This window comes from Chrysemys picta, chromosome 1, assembly GCF_011386835.1.
Source record: "Chrysemys picta bellii isolate R12L10 chromosome 1, ASM1138683v2, whole genome shotgun sequence".
Classification (NCBI taxonomy): Eukaryota; Metazoa; Chordata; order Testudines; family Emydidae; genus Chrysemys; species Chrysemys picta.
Window position 1 is genome coordinate 223,224,853 of NC_088791.1, and position 16,623 is coordinate 223,241,475.

The following is a 16,623-nucleotide window of genomic DNA, read 5'->3' on the forward strand; positions in this document are numbered from 1 at the left end:
ATATAATACTGTGGCTTAATCCTTGCTCTGCTGCTCTTCAAAACAGAAATAAAAAAAATGCCAGTAGGTTAGCAAAGCAGACAGCCGCTTCTGCAGCAGGAATCTATTTTTACTGTGATATGTTGTTCTGCAGTTTGAAGGTCTTAATTTTGGCTTTAAATAATTCAAAAGCACCAGAAAACATCTGCTGTTGCCCTCAATCTCATGTTAAAGATAGAGAAATTGACAAAAGGGTTTTGTTTGTTTTTGTTTTGTTTTTTAAATACAAAACAGTAAATTGTTTTTTTTTAATTGTTTTTGTTTTTTAAAATACAAAATAGTACAATTTTAAATACCTTGACATGTGCCTATGCAGATTCAAAACTTTAGATAGCTCTTCAGTCTGCTGTGGTGGTTTGATAGTATCAGTGGCGAAAGTTGACAACCCCCCGTGGCTGACCCCTCTTGCTCTCTCTCGCCTAATCGAATTTTGCGTTATGTTTCCAGATAGCCGATCAGCTTCCCTGGATTTCGCTGACGACACAGGAAAGCTTTGCCTGAAGATGGAAACACTGGAGTCGGAATTGACCTGCCCTATCTGTCTGGAGCTGTTTGAGGACCCACTGCTGCTGCCTTGCGCTCACAGCCTCTGTTTCAACTGTGCGCATCGCATATTGGTCTCCCACTGTGCCACCAACGAATCAGTGGAATCCATCACTGCCTTCCAGTGCCCTACTTGTCGTTATGTCATCACTCTCAATCAACGTGGTCTAGACGGACTGAAGCGCAACGTCACCCTGCAGAATATTATCGACAGGTTTCAGAAAGCTTCAGTGAGTGGGCCCAATTCTCCTAGCGAAACCCGCCGAGAGCGGGCATTTGATAGCAACAGCATGTCATCCAGTGAAAAAGTTCTCTGCCAGTTCTGTGACCAGGACCCTGCCCAGGAAGCAGTGAAGACCTGTGTCACTTGTGAGGTGTCCTACTGCGAGGAGTGCCTGAAAGCGACTCACCCGAACAAGAAGCCATTCACGGGCCACCGTTTGATAGAGCCTATTCCAGACTCTCACATCCGAGGATTAATGTGTCTGGAGCATGAGGACGAGAAAGTTAACATGTACTGCGTGACTGATGACCAGTTAATCTGTGCCTTGTGTAAACTGGTTGGACGGCATCGTGATCATCAGGTGGCAGCTTTGAGTGAGCGCTATGACAAATTAAAGGTTAGTTTTATCTACTCGCCCCTTGGAGCCCAGCAAGTGGGGTGTGAAAAGAAGCTTAGTTGCATGATGGGGAAATACGTTTTCTCACCTCTGGTGAGTGACTGGTATGGGTAGGAGTGCAGTCTGTAATGAATATATAATATGCACATACACACATATATGTGTTCTTGAAAAGGTGTCAATTAATTTGCCTTTAGATAAAGTTACCTCAGTATTATCTAAACTTCTCTATACTTACCAAACATTCTACAAATATTGAAGTAAACTTTTTTATTTACCTAAAGCATTATCCATAGTGACCGGTAAGTTTTTAATGTTGATCGCTGTACATACAGGCGTGTGTGTATATACATATACATGGACATTGATTGAAATTTCAGACATTTAAATATTCTGATGATGATTATTTTTAACGCAGTTGCTTACAACTTGAAATCCCTCATCTCTACTAAGCAGGGGAAACATTTAAGGGCTGTCTTCAGGACTCTCCCAGCAACAGCATTCAGCCACACTTACATAAAACATAGAAATTAAAACAAAAATGAAATTGTTTCAGAGCTACCTGTGACATTTCCTTGGTTATGTGTTTCCTCCCCCCTCTCACCTCCCCTTCCACAGTGAAATGGCATCTATCCTATCAGGTAACAATGCTGCTCTGACAGTCCTGTGTTCCATTGCAGAATGTCTTCAGTATAGTATCGGTATTGCTAACACACATTCTCTGGATGTTCTCCAGTTTCAGCATGGACTTAATTTAACAAAGCTCCAACTCAGAAAGTAGAGATGTATTATACCTCTTTGAGCCCAGGATCTTTTAGTTACCAGATTTGCATGCTTCTGCAGAGCAGAATAAGAAAGAAAGACCCTCAGGAACCCCAACCCCCATTCCTTAGGGAAATGCAGGTTCGGTTATTTCAAAGGAAGACTACAACTGAGAAATCATGAGTATGAAGGTAAAAAGAGCATTCTTCTTCTGCATACAATGGTTTCAATGGCAAGAAACAAACAGAATAGGTTGAATTAACTAGAGGTCTTATCTCAAAATACATACTATTTTATTGTTGTGTGTGCATGTGCATGGTGTGTGTGTGTGTGTGTGTGTGTGTGTGTATATATATATATATGCACACAAACACTTTATGTTTATATATGAGTGCGTGCATACACACAAAAAGTCGTATTATATTAAAACAGTGAATAGTAATGGGAAGAAAATCTGGCTGAAACTGACAGCTTCCTTTTAAATCTTAAAGGATTTCTTGTTTAATAATGAAGTATAGTTATTTTTATATATATTATACAATTTTATTCTTTGATAAATATAAGATTTTTTTGTCATGATTGATAATATTTTACATTTAGTATTATATAATGTGGATATAAAAACCCAATAATCGGCTTAATGAAATGTTACTATTTGGTAGACTAATTAGAACAGTTACATCACTATTGTCCATTGATTTATATTGGTAGGAATGCACTATTTAATGTGAAATACCTGCCATAATTAAGTATTGGGTAAGTATATATATTTTTTAATAACTCAATATAAGCAATTAGGAAATATCTCACATTTTGACTTATTTAGATGTAGTAAGCCTAAATAGAGCATTTTTAAAACAGTTGTCTCCTTTCTTTATAGCTTTGAGTTAATATCATCAATAGCTTGGAAAATGAAATTTAAAGCCAGGCTAGTTTGTACTGTGCGTAGGTTTTCTGCTAGCTCTGGTTGTGAACATGAATGCAGTGGGTAGAGTAGATGATTGTCATCTGATGCCATTCCACTTTACTGACCATGCAAATGAATGTTTAAATTCCTACTAAAATTATTTTTTTAGCTAAAATTCTCTCTATTTTGTATTCTGAAGAACAATATTTTGGCATTTTGTGTCCGAGGTAACAAATATGGGTTTCCTTGGCCCCAACAATCCTGCCAGGTGGTTGATCTCTTCCCACAGATAGTTCTGTCAGATAACATCAAGCCTGTATGAAGGCCTTTTGGTACTCACTACATCATGAGCTACCATTCCCCTCATATAATCCTTCCCTCCATGTGCTGCACTACACTCTAGGTAGAAGGGTAGTAGGCCAGGTAATTTCTTTCCAGATCAAAGCTCCAGTCTCTGGCCATCAGCAAGGCTATTTGAAAACCATGCCTTATCCCTTTTCTCCCTACCCTTTTTTCCCAGAGGCTGAGAATATTTTATGTGCTAAAATCCTAGAGCAAGATCTACAGCATGTAAATCGGCATCATTCCATTGAAATAAACAGAGTGATGTGGGTTTACATCAGCTGAAGATCTGGCCTCTGCTGTCTATCAGACAAGCAAGAGTTCCAAATCCACTCTTGAATTCTGGTTGTCTCCTTCATTAAGGGTAATATTGACCTTTGAGATAGATACTAGGTTAGTCTAGCTACACTACTGCTACTAAAAATGGAAGGATCTTGGTCTTGAGTTTATGTGGTGACTTTCATCCACATGGATGTGTAGAAGCTAATAAGCGCAATGCTAAAATTTAATAAACTAAAATGTCAACTAAAAGAAATGGATAAAACTGATTGTGAAAATACTGTTGTTTAAATAAAAAGATTTTTGGTGATACAAAGATTTTTGAAAAAATGAACATGTATTATTCTGTAAAATTGCTGGACTCATTCATAAATTTCTAATGATAAGTTTCCTTAAAAAAACAAAACACACCATATCTTAAGTGACATATTCTTTCAGTGGAGGGTTTTTAAAATCAACATAGCTACTAGTTTTTGGTATGTAGCTCTGGGTGTCAAGCTATGCTAATTACTTACATTCTATCCCAGCAGTGTTGCTAATTATTTAAACAATATATCATCCTTCATTAACCACGGGACAAAAGATGCCATTACAATCTAGCTCCTTTTGTGGCAAAAATGAAGCTCTTTAATTAAGAGTTCTGGTACACTTGTCTGAGGTATGCATGCTAGAGTGGATTTAACAGTCAATGTAATAGTCATTGTGAAGCTCTGGAAACGAGAACTAAAAGTCTAAATCACTTTGCCCTGACAGTTAGAACTCCAATCCTGTGAGGTGCTGAGTACTTTCATCTTTTATCAGCCCCACTGTGAGTTACAGCAGCAGGCCTCTAGTATTTTTAGTTATAGGATTACATGAAAAATCGTCTGTTTATTATAATTATTAATAATTTAATAAAGTAGGTCACAGACATATATGTGTATAATAAAAAAACTGGGGACAAGTCAGTAATGTATTAAATTTATATGACATGGTATAGTTTTAACTTTGTAGTGGAACTTAAAATTAATCTTCTGGTATATTAACAATGTATAGTGTGTTATAAATATTAACAGGAGGTTCACAGGGTTCTAGCAAATGCTCACATCCCACCCCCTTCATGAATGCAAAGAATCTCTATTACTCAATGAACATTCATCCTTTCCTTTTTGTCTTGGAGCAATGGAATGAAACATACCAGTTTTTTTCAGGGGAAACAAATCAAAATTAGATTCTCATATAGTTGTATCTACACAAGTTAACATTAGCTAAGGTTTTGGAGTGAGAGGGAATGTTGTGGGTGGACAAATGTAAGACAGATATAGTCAGCTAATGTTCATTTTAAGTTAATAAACATGTTACATTTGGGCCTGAAAAAAGGGGAAAAAATACATCTAGGGTCAGATTCTCAAATGGTGTAAATTAAACATTGCTCAGTTGAAGTTAATGGAGCTGCTTAGATTTACACCAGCTGAGGATCTGGTCTGTAACGTTCATGTAGCAATATCTCCCATAACGCCATGCAATGTGAAATCAGTTTGGGGTGGCTTTCATACTACCTAATCAGGAGCTCTCTTTTGTTAGGTCTGCTATAGCCCTGAATATGTCTGTGTAATTCTTATTAATGCTGAAGTGTGTTAGGCATGTTTATGAAATATAGATCAGATTCCAGAGTAGAATTCTGTAACTGCAAGAGTGTTGCCTTTTTCATTAACATTTTCTGTATTTTTACTTCCAAAAGTACACCAACAAAAAGGGGTTTTTAAATTGTTTGGTTGCTGGGTTTTTTTTTTTTTCATGGAAAGAAATTACAAAAATAGACAACACTATAATCAAAATCCACATTTTGGTGTGGTGATTTTGTGACAGAATCCATTAAAAATATCTATTTCTTTTTTCCTAATCTGAATCAGGACACAGGGAAAATAATCCATTTACCTTAACCAGCTTAGTGCTCACAAACATTTTTCAGTGGGAAGCAACTATAAAATATTTAAGCACTGAGAATATCAAAGTTACATCTTACAAAATTACTTTGAGCATATTATGATAGAAGGCCTTCTGCCAAATCCAAAGCTTCTATAAATAGAGTATAACAATGCATGCATCTTTCCCTATTGTTTTAAACTTGAGGTTAAAACCCTTAATATCTAAATGTCTTTGTAGAGATTCTGGTACAATATATGCTGAAATTTTCAGTCCAGCTATGTGTTCCTTACTTCCTTTTTGTATTATTTTTAATTTATGGACTGATCATTAATCAGGTTGCAAATGTATTGTAATATCATCAGGGTCTGACACTTCAAACCAGTACTCATGTAAATAGTCCTGCTGACCACACATGAGTATGTGCTTCCAGGATCATACCGTACATCATTATGTGCATCTATTAATAGTATGTATGGGTAGATCAATACCTATACACACAAAGATACTAGTAATATCTACATACGTGTGTGTGTGTGTGTGTGTGTGTGTGCGCGCGTATAACAGAGAGTGTATATAATTTGTGTGTATGTGTATAATACACATACAAGGTACTAGTAATATCCAACTTTACACACATGCACAAACGCACACAAATGTACAGTGCACGTGCATGTGTGTAAATAGATACATATGAGGGTGCATAAAATGTGTGTAAATATATATGTGTGTGTATATATGAATTACATACACATGTATGTTATGTATATGCATTCCATATATAATGTACTTTTGGCTATTATTAGCACATTTATGGATGTAATGGATTTCTATTTTTAACTCAGCATTGATTAATGTATCCTTTTAAAAACATTTTTTTTCTGTTGCTGATTTTCATATTTATGAATATATTTTCCCTTTTGTATCTTTGTAACTTCTATTAACATTAGGCTTAATGGTAGTTAATGCATTTAGGAAAGAATATGGGCCTTAGGCTTTGTGTGTTTCTTCTTTCTCAATAGGATCAATTATTCAATCTCCTCAGTGAGCACAATATATTGTATGAAGGATGTGGAAAAAATTATAACTAACTTTACAAGATTGAATATTTTCGTCCTGCTTGCTTAGTATTGAATGATCTTGAGCAGCAGCCAGTTGTCACCTTTCTTTCAAGTTATGCAGCTTTAGTATTTAATAAAAGTATTATATTAAACCTGGCAAAATGTGTTCTAGGGAAACTTGAAATTCAATAGCTTCTTGTTCATTCCGTACATGAACTTCAGAAATTAGATGAAACAGGTTTAATAAAAATTGTTAGCGTACATAAATTAGGTACGATATATGCATACATGAAGTTAATAAATTGTTACATTAGATATTGCCCAATCTAAAAATTGTGTATTCTGCTGCATAGATTATTCTTCTTTTTGGTGTCAACATTGATGTTTTGTCACATTTACTTCTATAGAGTATTATCAAAACATATAATCAGACTGGCCTCTGGATTATTGTGCTACAAAGAGTGTGTAACCTCGGTAAAAAATGGAATAACCATCTCTCACTACACTAATTTATCATGTTAATATACTTATACAATTATGAAAATCCTCTTTTTAGTCCTACATCCTTTGTTGTAGTGTGTGACCTTAAGTCTTTGTTGTTTGTTCTCCTGATTCAGAATTTTTTGGTGGAGAGGAGCAGGACTGTATAACATTTAATTATGGTAAAAACCTTTTTAACATTTTTTCTTTAGACAACCTCTGTAAAATAAATTTTAGAATTTGCTTGTTAGTCGAGGATGTCTGAAATGACTCGTGCATATGACTATATACTATAATTTCACAGGGAACAATAATATCAAAAGGTCCTCTAGAAGTTCAATTAAGCTCTTTTTAAATATTTTATTATAATTTCTGAGAATCCACTTGATTAAAAACAAACAAACAAACAAGCAGTGCTGTAAATTTTATTGTGTATTTCACAAAGCTTTAGCAAGACTTCCAAAGGCATCAATTTATTTGGAATTACTGTTTGTTTTTCGCCCACTTTTAGCCCCAAAGTAACTTTTAAAAAAATGTTTTGTTGATGGCATGGGTTATTCATAAAGAGCAACAAAATCAACAAATGGTACAGATTATACTATAATATAGTCTTACTCTCCCTTCATATGTTTCTAGCTTCCAGGGGAACTAGACTAAGTAATCGGTTCAGAGAGTCTAGAACTTGGGGCTCTTTGTGTTTGTTCCAAATCCCTCCAAAGTTTTAACAAGATGAAATTGTTTACTGGGAAGACCATCAGATAGTCTTGTCTGGCATTGTTATCTTCCTCATCTGTTCAGATGGTTGAGAGGGTTAGATGGTGATGAGGAACCACAATGGATAGGAGATGTTTTAGGAAGGACGGGGATTTATGTGGTTAAATAATAAATAACTATATCACAATTAAAATAAAATGAATTTTAAAAAAAGAAATAGAGTAAATGGTTAAGGGAGAAATAATTGTTATGGTAAGTTTAGGAAATGCTTAGTGGTTGGATGATATGTTGTGATAGAGACGGAGAGTAGTAAAAAATTTTTAAGTATGTGTATATTTTATGAACATAGTAGCCCTGTGACCTTATTATTTTAAATTAAACTACTATTCGTTAAAATTAAAATGATGTCAAATACATCTTCAGACAAAACACTGTTAAAGTGGGGTTGAGTTTGAGAGTACACGTCAAAAAATTTAAGGGTAAAAATAATTGCAAGGGTGTTGTAAATATTCTAAAAGCAAGCATTACAAGCCTGGGAAATTCAAAGTTAAGTTTAAACATTTTTTTAAAAAATCAAAACCTGTTAAAGCACTGTAGGAGTGCTATATAACACTAACTGTACCCTGCAATCATGCAACACAATAATCATATGATTATGATTAAGGCATATTAATGTTTGTTGTCTTGGGTTTGATTAAATTGATTTTTAAAACCATTAGGTTTTTTTCTTCACATTTTCTGAACTTGACATATGCATCAAGCAATGTTACCAGCAGATCATCAATTCTTTCATGTGTTCTAGTCATTAGAGCAGTGATTCTTAACCTGGGGTGCACACACCCCTTGGGGGTGCGAGATATCCTTTCTGGGTGTGTGAGACTTGCCAGATTTTTTGAAAGCAGATTAAAAACTTTGCAGTGTAAACTCATTGCTGTTTCCTTTGCTCTAAATTGTTCTGTACATCTTTTCCCCAGATTTTATATTTATTAACAAAATGGTAGCACCTCATGCAAATATACATGATCTGTGCTGCCTCCCCTTCCTCCAAATTGTGTATAATGCAGTCATTATGCTCAGCAGTGGCAGGAGCTGCTCCTGAATCTAGGGAAGGGAGATTATTGTTATTTATTTAAAATGTATATTGCAGAGGCCAACAGGAAAATAATAGTACAATTAAAGGGAAAGTCTATAAAATGGTGCTCCCTCCAGTTTTAATGTAGGGCACTGAGCATTCGGCCACAAAAAAGAAACACGAGCAAGTTGTCTGTTCCACAGAAATGTAAATGCTGAGATGGATGAGAGGGGTAAGCAAGAGAGACCATGTGAGGAATGTGTATGTTAGAGACATGCTCAAAGTAACACACACAAAACAAAAAATGAGGGAGTGGTGCAGACTTAGGTGGCTTGGTCATGTAAAGCTCAGTCCTGACAACTGTGTGGGTAAGAGACTCCAACAGAACAAGACTGAAGGAGGCCGACCCAAGAAGTAGTTGTGGGATATCATAAATGAAAACATATTAACATGTGGTGTGATGGAGGATCTGGCATTGGCAGAGCACTTTGGAGGGAGGGGACTCATAGAGCAGATTCTATTTGATGGGACTAAAGTGAGAAAGAAGAAGATTGCAGAGACCAACTAGGTCAAGACTCCACAGTGCTAGGCACTGTCGGTAAAGCGCTTAGCATACTTTGAGTATCCTATAAATAAATAAATAAATAATAATAAGTGAAGGAAAAAGTGATGTACTCTTGACTTTTGGGTGATGTGCCATATAGTGCTGCTTGAAAGAGTTTGAGATGATCTTTTTCTTGTGACTTGTATAGGGTGCATTAGGAGCATCACTTTTCTTGTGACTTTTTCCTGTGTGCGTTCTGGCAATATACAATAGTTCATTTCATACCTGTGTTTTTCCAAAGAGTACCTCAAACCAAAGTATTTTCAGAGTCAGATCCCTGTATTGGTACTTTAACTTACTGTTCCTCTTTTCCATTAGAATGATTTGATGGAGGGAGTCCTTTGCTTTCTTCTCTGCAGCTGCTGAGGTGTGAGATTTTTGTTGCAGCTAGAATTAGATTGGCACAGATATAGCCATCATTGCCTTCTGGTAAAATCTGCAAGGTTATTTACTATTTGTTATCTCTAAAACAGTTCCTGTTGTTTCTAGGAGTTTAACAATGGAAGAGAAAGGGCAAGGGGCAATCAATATTGTTCAATAGTAACATTTTTTCCCCCTTAGGCAACAAGCATTAACACGATCATACATCAACAGTTGTTTATATAAGGATATGTTTTCAAAGGTGCCTCAATCCAACTTTTAAAATTACATGCACAATTTTTCACATGATCCGAAAAAATTGGATGTGAAAAATGGTGAGTTCAAAAAGACTCAGCAGGCAAAATCTGATGTGTAATTTGAGTGCATTCTTTTGAAATTTCTACTCTAGCCGTCAGTTCCGCAGAGACCGAAAAGCAGGACTAGCAGCATGATCTTTTAATTCAGTTTGATAGTATTTGGTGGATCAGAAGGCTCTTCAAAGACAGTAAGAATCGGGGATCCAATAGGAGTGACTGTGGCTAAATTCCTCTTTTTGAGACTTATTTTTTCAAGTATGTTTGAGATTGAGAGGGTTTTTGTTCCATAAGCAACTATAGACTCTTTTTGTCAGTGGCCTTTCTCTGACATATAAAACATCAGAAAGATGAGGTGGATGATGTAGTATCTTTTAGTGGACCAATTCTGTTGGTGAGATAGACAAGCTTTCGAGCTACACAGAGTTCTTCTTCAGGGCTGGGAAATGTACTCTGGTGTCACAGCTAAATACAAGATAGTTTCAAATTAAACTATATGTTCAATTTTGTAGTTCGCTGTGACACTGGATTAGAACTGAAATTGTCACAGACAATAGATTCGAAGGGCAATGGGAATGGAGGTTGCAGCGTGGCAGTGAGGAGTGCAGGCCACTGGCTGCACAAAAATGGGGGTCACTCTGAGCCCGCACTCCTGGGCCACAGGCTCAGTGATGAAGCTGCATCCAACCCTGACACAGTGCAAGGGCCAGGCCTCCCCCAGAAACAGCCCTGGGCCCTGCCCCTCTGCGCTGGACACACCACACTAGCCAGCGAGGGGGACAGTCTCACATGCACGCCCATCCCTAGTCCCCAATCCATGTGTGGGCAGACAGGTTCAGCCCAGCAGGATCCAAGTGTGGAGGGGCTTAGTGTGGGGGATCCAGGTGTGGGGTGAGGGTTTTGTGTGAGGCAATTGGATGCGGGCAGCTTGGTGGGGGGGGTGTCTAGGTGTGTGTGGGGGTCTGGATGCAGGGGATGGAGCTCAGCGGGGGAATCAGGGTGTGGGGTGGGGACTGGATGCACGGGGGTTGGGTGGACGGGGGGGCAGCTCCCTGTACAGTGACTCCTCCCCCTGCAAGCTGGGGAGCTATAGGGACAGGAAGTGGGGGTGGAGCTTCCTGCAGCTGAGGGAGGGGTCACCACATGGGGAGCTGCCCCCCCCGTCTACCCAACCCCCATGCATCCAGACACTACCCCACTCCCCACCCAGACTCCCCTGATCCATACAGTGGAAGAGGAAGTCTCGTCCCCCACTAGCCCAGCCAGGACTAGCAGCTGGAGCCCAGCAGCTCTGGGTGTAGCACAATAGCAAGTGAGAGGGACAGAGTCTCGCATGCATGCCCGATCTCCTCCCCCACCACCAGGCTATGATTTATGTCTCCCTCAGCTGCTCCCAATGCCTGAACCAAAAGTTCCTGCTCGGGACCATTGCCCAGGAGGGGTGCGTGAATCAATTATTCTATGAGGAAAGAGTAAAATCTGTGGGAGACATTAACTCTGTGCTTGCTCAGTGGCACAGAATTCCCCCAGGAGTATAATTCTGAGCTCAAATCAGATAAACCAGGAGTATTTCCATTGAAGTCATTGGTATTATACTGAAGTATTATAAAAACTGAAGTGAGATCAGAATCACAAAGCTTGAGCAAAAGAACTTAAATTCCTGAAAAAGTGTTTTATATCCCAAATGTGCTGGTAGCCATTTACATCCCAGTACTCTTTGTATTTAGAATGGGAAGTACCATAAATATGGTCATAAATTTAACTACTGCTTGCTGTAAATGCTGAGTTTTTAATGGCACCCATTGACAGTCCTAAGTCTCTCATTTCTGCCATCAAAATAACAACTCTGAACAATTTTCAGACTTTGCAGATGACATTTGTTTAGCTGAGCTAGAGAGGTTCGTAATTTACTCTTAATATAAAACAGTGGTTCTCAAACTTTTGTCCTGGTGACCCCTTTCACGTAGCAAGCCTCTGTGTGTGACACCCTCCCCCCCATAAATTAAAAACACTTTTTAATATATTTAACACCATTATAAATGCTGGAGGAAAGCAGGGTTTGGGGTGGAGGCTGACAGCTCACGGCCCCCCCATGTAGTAACCTCATGACCCCCTGAGGGGTACTGACCCCCAGTTTGAGAACCCCTGATGTAAGAGGAAGCAAGGGGGCAACAGTGACTCAGAAGCTGGGACTACTCCTGGAATAGTGCTGTTGATGGTACTGCTTCTTGTTCAGGACTGTGTCTAAAATCACAAGCTGCACCACACCTCCTTGTATCACTTCCTATAATTGCATGTACTATATTGTAAAATCCTGAGTTTCACACTTTTGGAATTAGTTTAAAAATATTGACTTTTTAATTCTGTGTCTAAAGATAAACTCTAACTTGTCTTGTTATAAACAAACAACATTTTTGGATGGATTAAAAGACCATACTCCTTAGAACCACCATGAGAGGCTCAGAATATTGGGGTTGAGGGAAATGATGACTAACTAAGTAGAGGAAATCTTTCCATGAAACTGATGGGAAAAGAGAAACCAGAACAGAAGTGTTCCCTTGTTGAAAATAACCCTGTTGTCAGGTAAAAAACTGTATAATTGACAGGGCCGGCTCTAACTTTTTTGCTACCCCAAGCAGCAAAAAAAAGGGCCGCCCTGCTGAGCCCCGCCCCTCCCTGAGCGCCCCGCTGAGCGCCGCGCCGCTGGAGCGCCCCCCCCCCCCGCGGAATGCCGTGCCGCACTGCCCCCCGCCACCCCAAGATTAGCCGCCCCTTACCAGGTGCCGCCCCAAGCATGTGCTTGGTTGCCTGGTGCCTGGAGCCGGCCCTGATAATTGATAACTTAGGACCAGATTTAGGGGCAGGTGACCGCATGGGGTGCAGGGCTTGGAGGGCACCGGGCTTGGGGTAATGTAAATTATTCAAAAGTTTAACAAATGAGAGGGGGTGTTGAAGATGCTCCACACCTGGGGTGCCATTTGGTCTAGGGCTGGCCCTGGCTAGCAGTTGTTGTCTGTGCTTGCACTGCGGCAAGCTCTTCATTGAAACTGATCCATGTGAAACTGTCCTCTTTGATTCATGTTTTGCTCTCTTGAAACATGAGGCTGTATAACTGAGCTCTCTTGTTTAAAGGGGCCCAGACAATATGGTCAAACTTTAAAACTGATTACAGACAGGCAGCTGTTTGCCACAAATGTATCTTGTTCAGAAGTCATTTGCTAGAATTGTTAGGCTGTAGTCAATGACACTTTGTGCTTGCCTTGCCCCATAACTAAAAAACATAAAAGGGAAGAACAAAACTCATACCACATTGACACTTTCCTATATATATATATATATATATATATATATATATATATATATATATATATATATTATGGTGGGTGTGTATACATAATCTATTAAAATGTGAAAAGTGTGTGTGGGGGGGGGAATGGTAAACCATTGAAATATTTGTTAAAATATGATATTCTCCACACAAAAAAGCCTCACCATATATATAAGGAGAAACCCTTTACAATGACTAACGGATAGAGAGGATGAAATTGTTAAAGGAATACATTGCTGGTGCATCCGTAAGTAAAATGCAATATAAAATTAACCTAAGTAAAAATAGAGGTTTTTCTATGTATCCAACCCAAATAGATTCTGTAAAATAGAAGAGGAGAAATTGGTGCTGATGCATGTGAATATGAAGGTTGTGGAGAGGTGCAAGGTCTGCAACTCTCACTATCTTCAAGGGCACACACTGTCCACAGCCACTTCACTCTCACTGCAGAGGAATACGTAGTCACAGAATGACATGCCCTTACCTTGCCTTTCCTTTGTTTCCTGTCTTCTCCTGTACATTGGTGCCTGGGGTGCTGCTGTCATGGTCACAACAAAATTGTGGTAGTTCCACTGTGTTTTGGGCCTTCCTCATCTGAAGGGGGAGGGGACAGGATTTGAGTCAGTAGGGTTAACTACCGCACATATGTCTCTAAGGCTGCAATTGAAGGTTTATAATTAATCTACAGGTTTGAAAAAGTTATCTGCAGTAGGATATAATGCCTGCATTCTGTCACTGGCCCTTCGCTTTCCCCACCCCAGAGAACAATATTGCCCCCATAAATAAAAAAATTCTGGTCTAGATACTTGGTCAAATTAGTTAACATGTACGTTAATGTTGTTTTTGTTGCACGTGTTTAAATGAAGGCAGAATTTTCCTACTGTTTTATTAAGCCCATCAACAAATCGGTCTGTACTCAATGTGTTGCATCATCGCTGACCTTCTTCTGATGCTTCTGTTGTAGCTCATGGGGCTATGTGACCTTAATGGAAAGAACAGCTCCATCAGTTACAGCAACGGCCATCCTCATAATGCCTTTCCACTTTTTTTTTTGAATTGCCACCCAACTCACTGAATTAGCCCCTTTTTTTGCAGGGGGGAATGGTGGAGCAGCACTCCAGAAGTTCAGATGCTTTCCCAAACCTCTCGTCTAAAAACTGGACTAAAAGTCTCATGCAAACAGGATGTCATGAGATTTCTGTTTCTGGCTGGGTAAGAAATATTAGAAGAACTATTTTTATTTACTTCAGTCTTTCCAGTCCTGCCCTTGTTGAGAAAAATAATCTTACGCATATTCTACAGAAATGATCTAAAAGTGCTATGTCTATGTCATACTGTTGCCTTTTGGATCAATAACAATAGAAAAAGTCGTACTTCTTGTTAAGGGTAACTATGTGAGGGGGAAAATGAGAGAAATAAAATGAAAAGTTAACTGTACTTTTTTGAACCTTGAGAAGGTTTGAGTTTGGTTTGAATTTTGAGCAGAGTTTGAAATTGGCTCCTGCTTCATCCACATCAGTTTGCACATTCCCAGTTGAAACCAATGCAATTTACTTTGTCAAATAAATCACCACTGCTCTTTAGAAAAACACACAAACAAATCCCCCTCAGAGCAGTGTTGTTAGGATCCCATTGCTGTTAATTCTGCCCCTTTGAAGACAATGGGGCTTTAGACTTCACCGTTTAGTCAATGGGCACAAGACCAAAGTCCATTGTGGACAAATTTGCAAACTACACTGCCCAGTTGTTGCCTACATTGACATTGCCTCTTAAATAAAAAAAGCCCAGTGTTAAACTCAGTAGTGTTTACAAACTAAATTATCTGGTTATAAACTAAATTATCCTCAGAAGTTACAGATGCATGTGTAGGAGTGATTATTTTCTTGATTACCGATGTGTCTAGTTAGTAATGAAACTGTCACTAGCAAGAAGGAAAGGGGGGGAAGGGCATTGCTTATTTTGCGCACTTTTACAGACATATTCTAGGACTGATAAGAGCTCCAATTCATCCTGAAGTCGGAGATGGGAGTTTTCTTGTTGAATGACTACTGTGCACATAGTGGGACTATTAATCTGTTGTCACGTATTTTCCTTAGAGGAATTAGTTTCCTTCCTGAGGAGGTCCAATAGGTCAGGTAAATATCTGAGTTTGGAAGCTGTTTGTATGAGTCCTGCCCTGTTAGACTGAACGTTTCTACAAAGAAACTGAGAGGAAAGCTCTAGGAAACCTTATCGTGCAGCTATGCAATACAGTAATGTCGGGGAGCCATTTTAACTGTGTATGATAGATAAGAGGTCTCCTCTTTATTGTGTAATTTGAGAATCTAGCTTGTTAGGAATCAGTATTCAGTTTTGGTTTTTTTGTTTTTTAGTAGCATTGGCTGAGTAGAGATTAAGAGTCAGATCGTGAAGCTTTTGCTTAAACCAGCCCTTGTTCATGCGAGTAATCCCTGGTATTACTTGATCAAATAAGCATTATCCAGTGTACAGATTCTAGAGTCAGGCCCTAAGAAATTTGAATCTATCACTATCCATCTGTTCTCTTATTTTATACTTAGGTTGTAAACATTTTGGGGCAGGGATGGACTTTTTGTTCTGTTTGTACAGCGCCTAGCACAACTGGGTCCTGCTCCATGACTGGAGACTGAGGCTCTTAGGTGCTTTGATAATACAAATAAATAATAAAATAATATCTCAATTATACAGTAATTACATTGGTTCATCTGGCCACACCCTGCCTTAATTTACACCGGTGCAAATCAGAGTAATCCCATTGAAGTAATGGAGTTATTCTGGATTTGTACTGAGGAAACAGAGTTCAGAATCTGATCCAAAGTGTTTTAATTATAAACAAAACAGACAAGCATATGCCTATGCAGCTCTGTTAAGGGCTCTCCCTGTTGTTAATACAGACCTGTACTACGAGAAGTAGAGATGAGCCTGAATCAAATCCTCAAAAAGCGAGGAGTGTTTACAATATGAATCTGAGGCCAAGACTACACTAGAAAAGGTTTGCCAGTGTATACTATACAGATCTAGCTATACTGGCAAAGCTTCCTAATGTAGACACAGCAAAAAAGAACTCTTGCTTGTATATGTCATAGCGGTTCCCGAAGTGAAATAACCTATACCGGCAAAATCACTTTGATGCTGGTATAACTGCATCAACACTAGGGCTTTTGCTGGTATACCTATGTTGCAAAAATATCACCCCCCTCACTGACATTGCTATACTGGGAGAAGCTTCTAGTGTAGATCTGGCCTGACTGTGAAACTCTTGTTCACAAGGGTTT

The 16,623-nt window shown here is 38.7% G+C and overlaps 1 protein-coding gene across 16 annotated transcripts in view; it reads left to right on the plus strand.

The window, feature by feature from the left end:
- MID1 (midline 1) overlaps positions 1–16,623 on the plus strand; it is a 318,999-nt gene that overhangs the window by 195,075 nt on the left and 107,301 nt on the right. For 8 of the 16 annotated variants that reach the window (XM_008167184.4, XM_024104287.3, XM_024104288.3 and 5 more), the window contains exons 2-3: positions 487–1,202; positions 14,426–14,542. In XM_008167184.4, the coding sequence (XP_008165406.2) occupies positions 543–1,202; positions 14,426–14,542 (777 nt within the window). In that variant the 5' untranslated portion in view covers positions 487–542. The remainder of the gene's footprint in view (positions 1–486; positions 1,203–14,425; positions 14,543–16,623) is intronic. The other 8 variants (XM_065580671.1, XM_065580674.1, XM_065580675.1 and 5 more) reach the window with 1 other exon arrangement.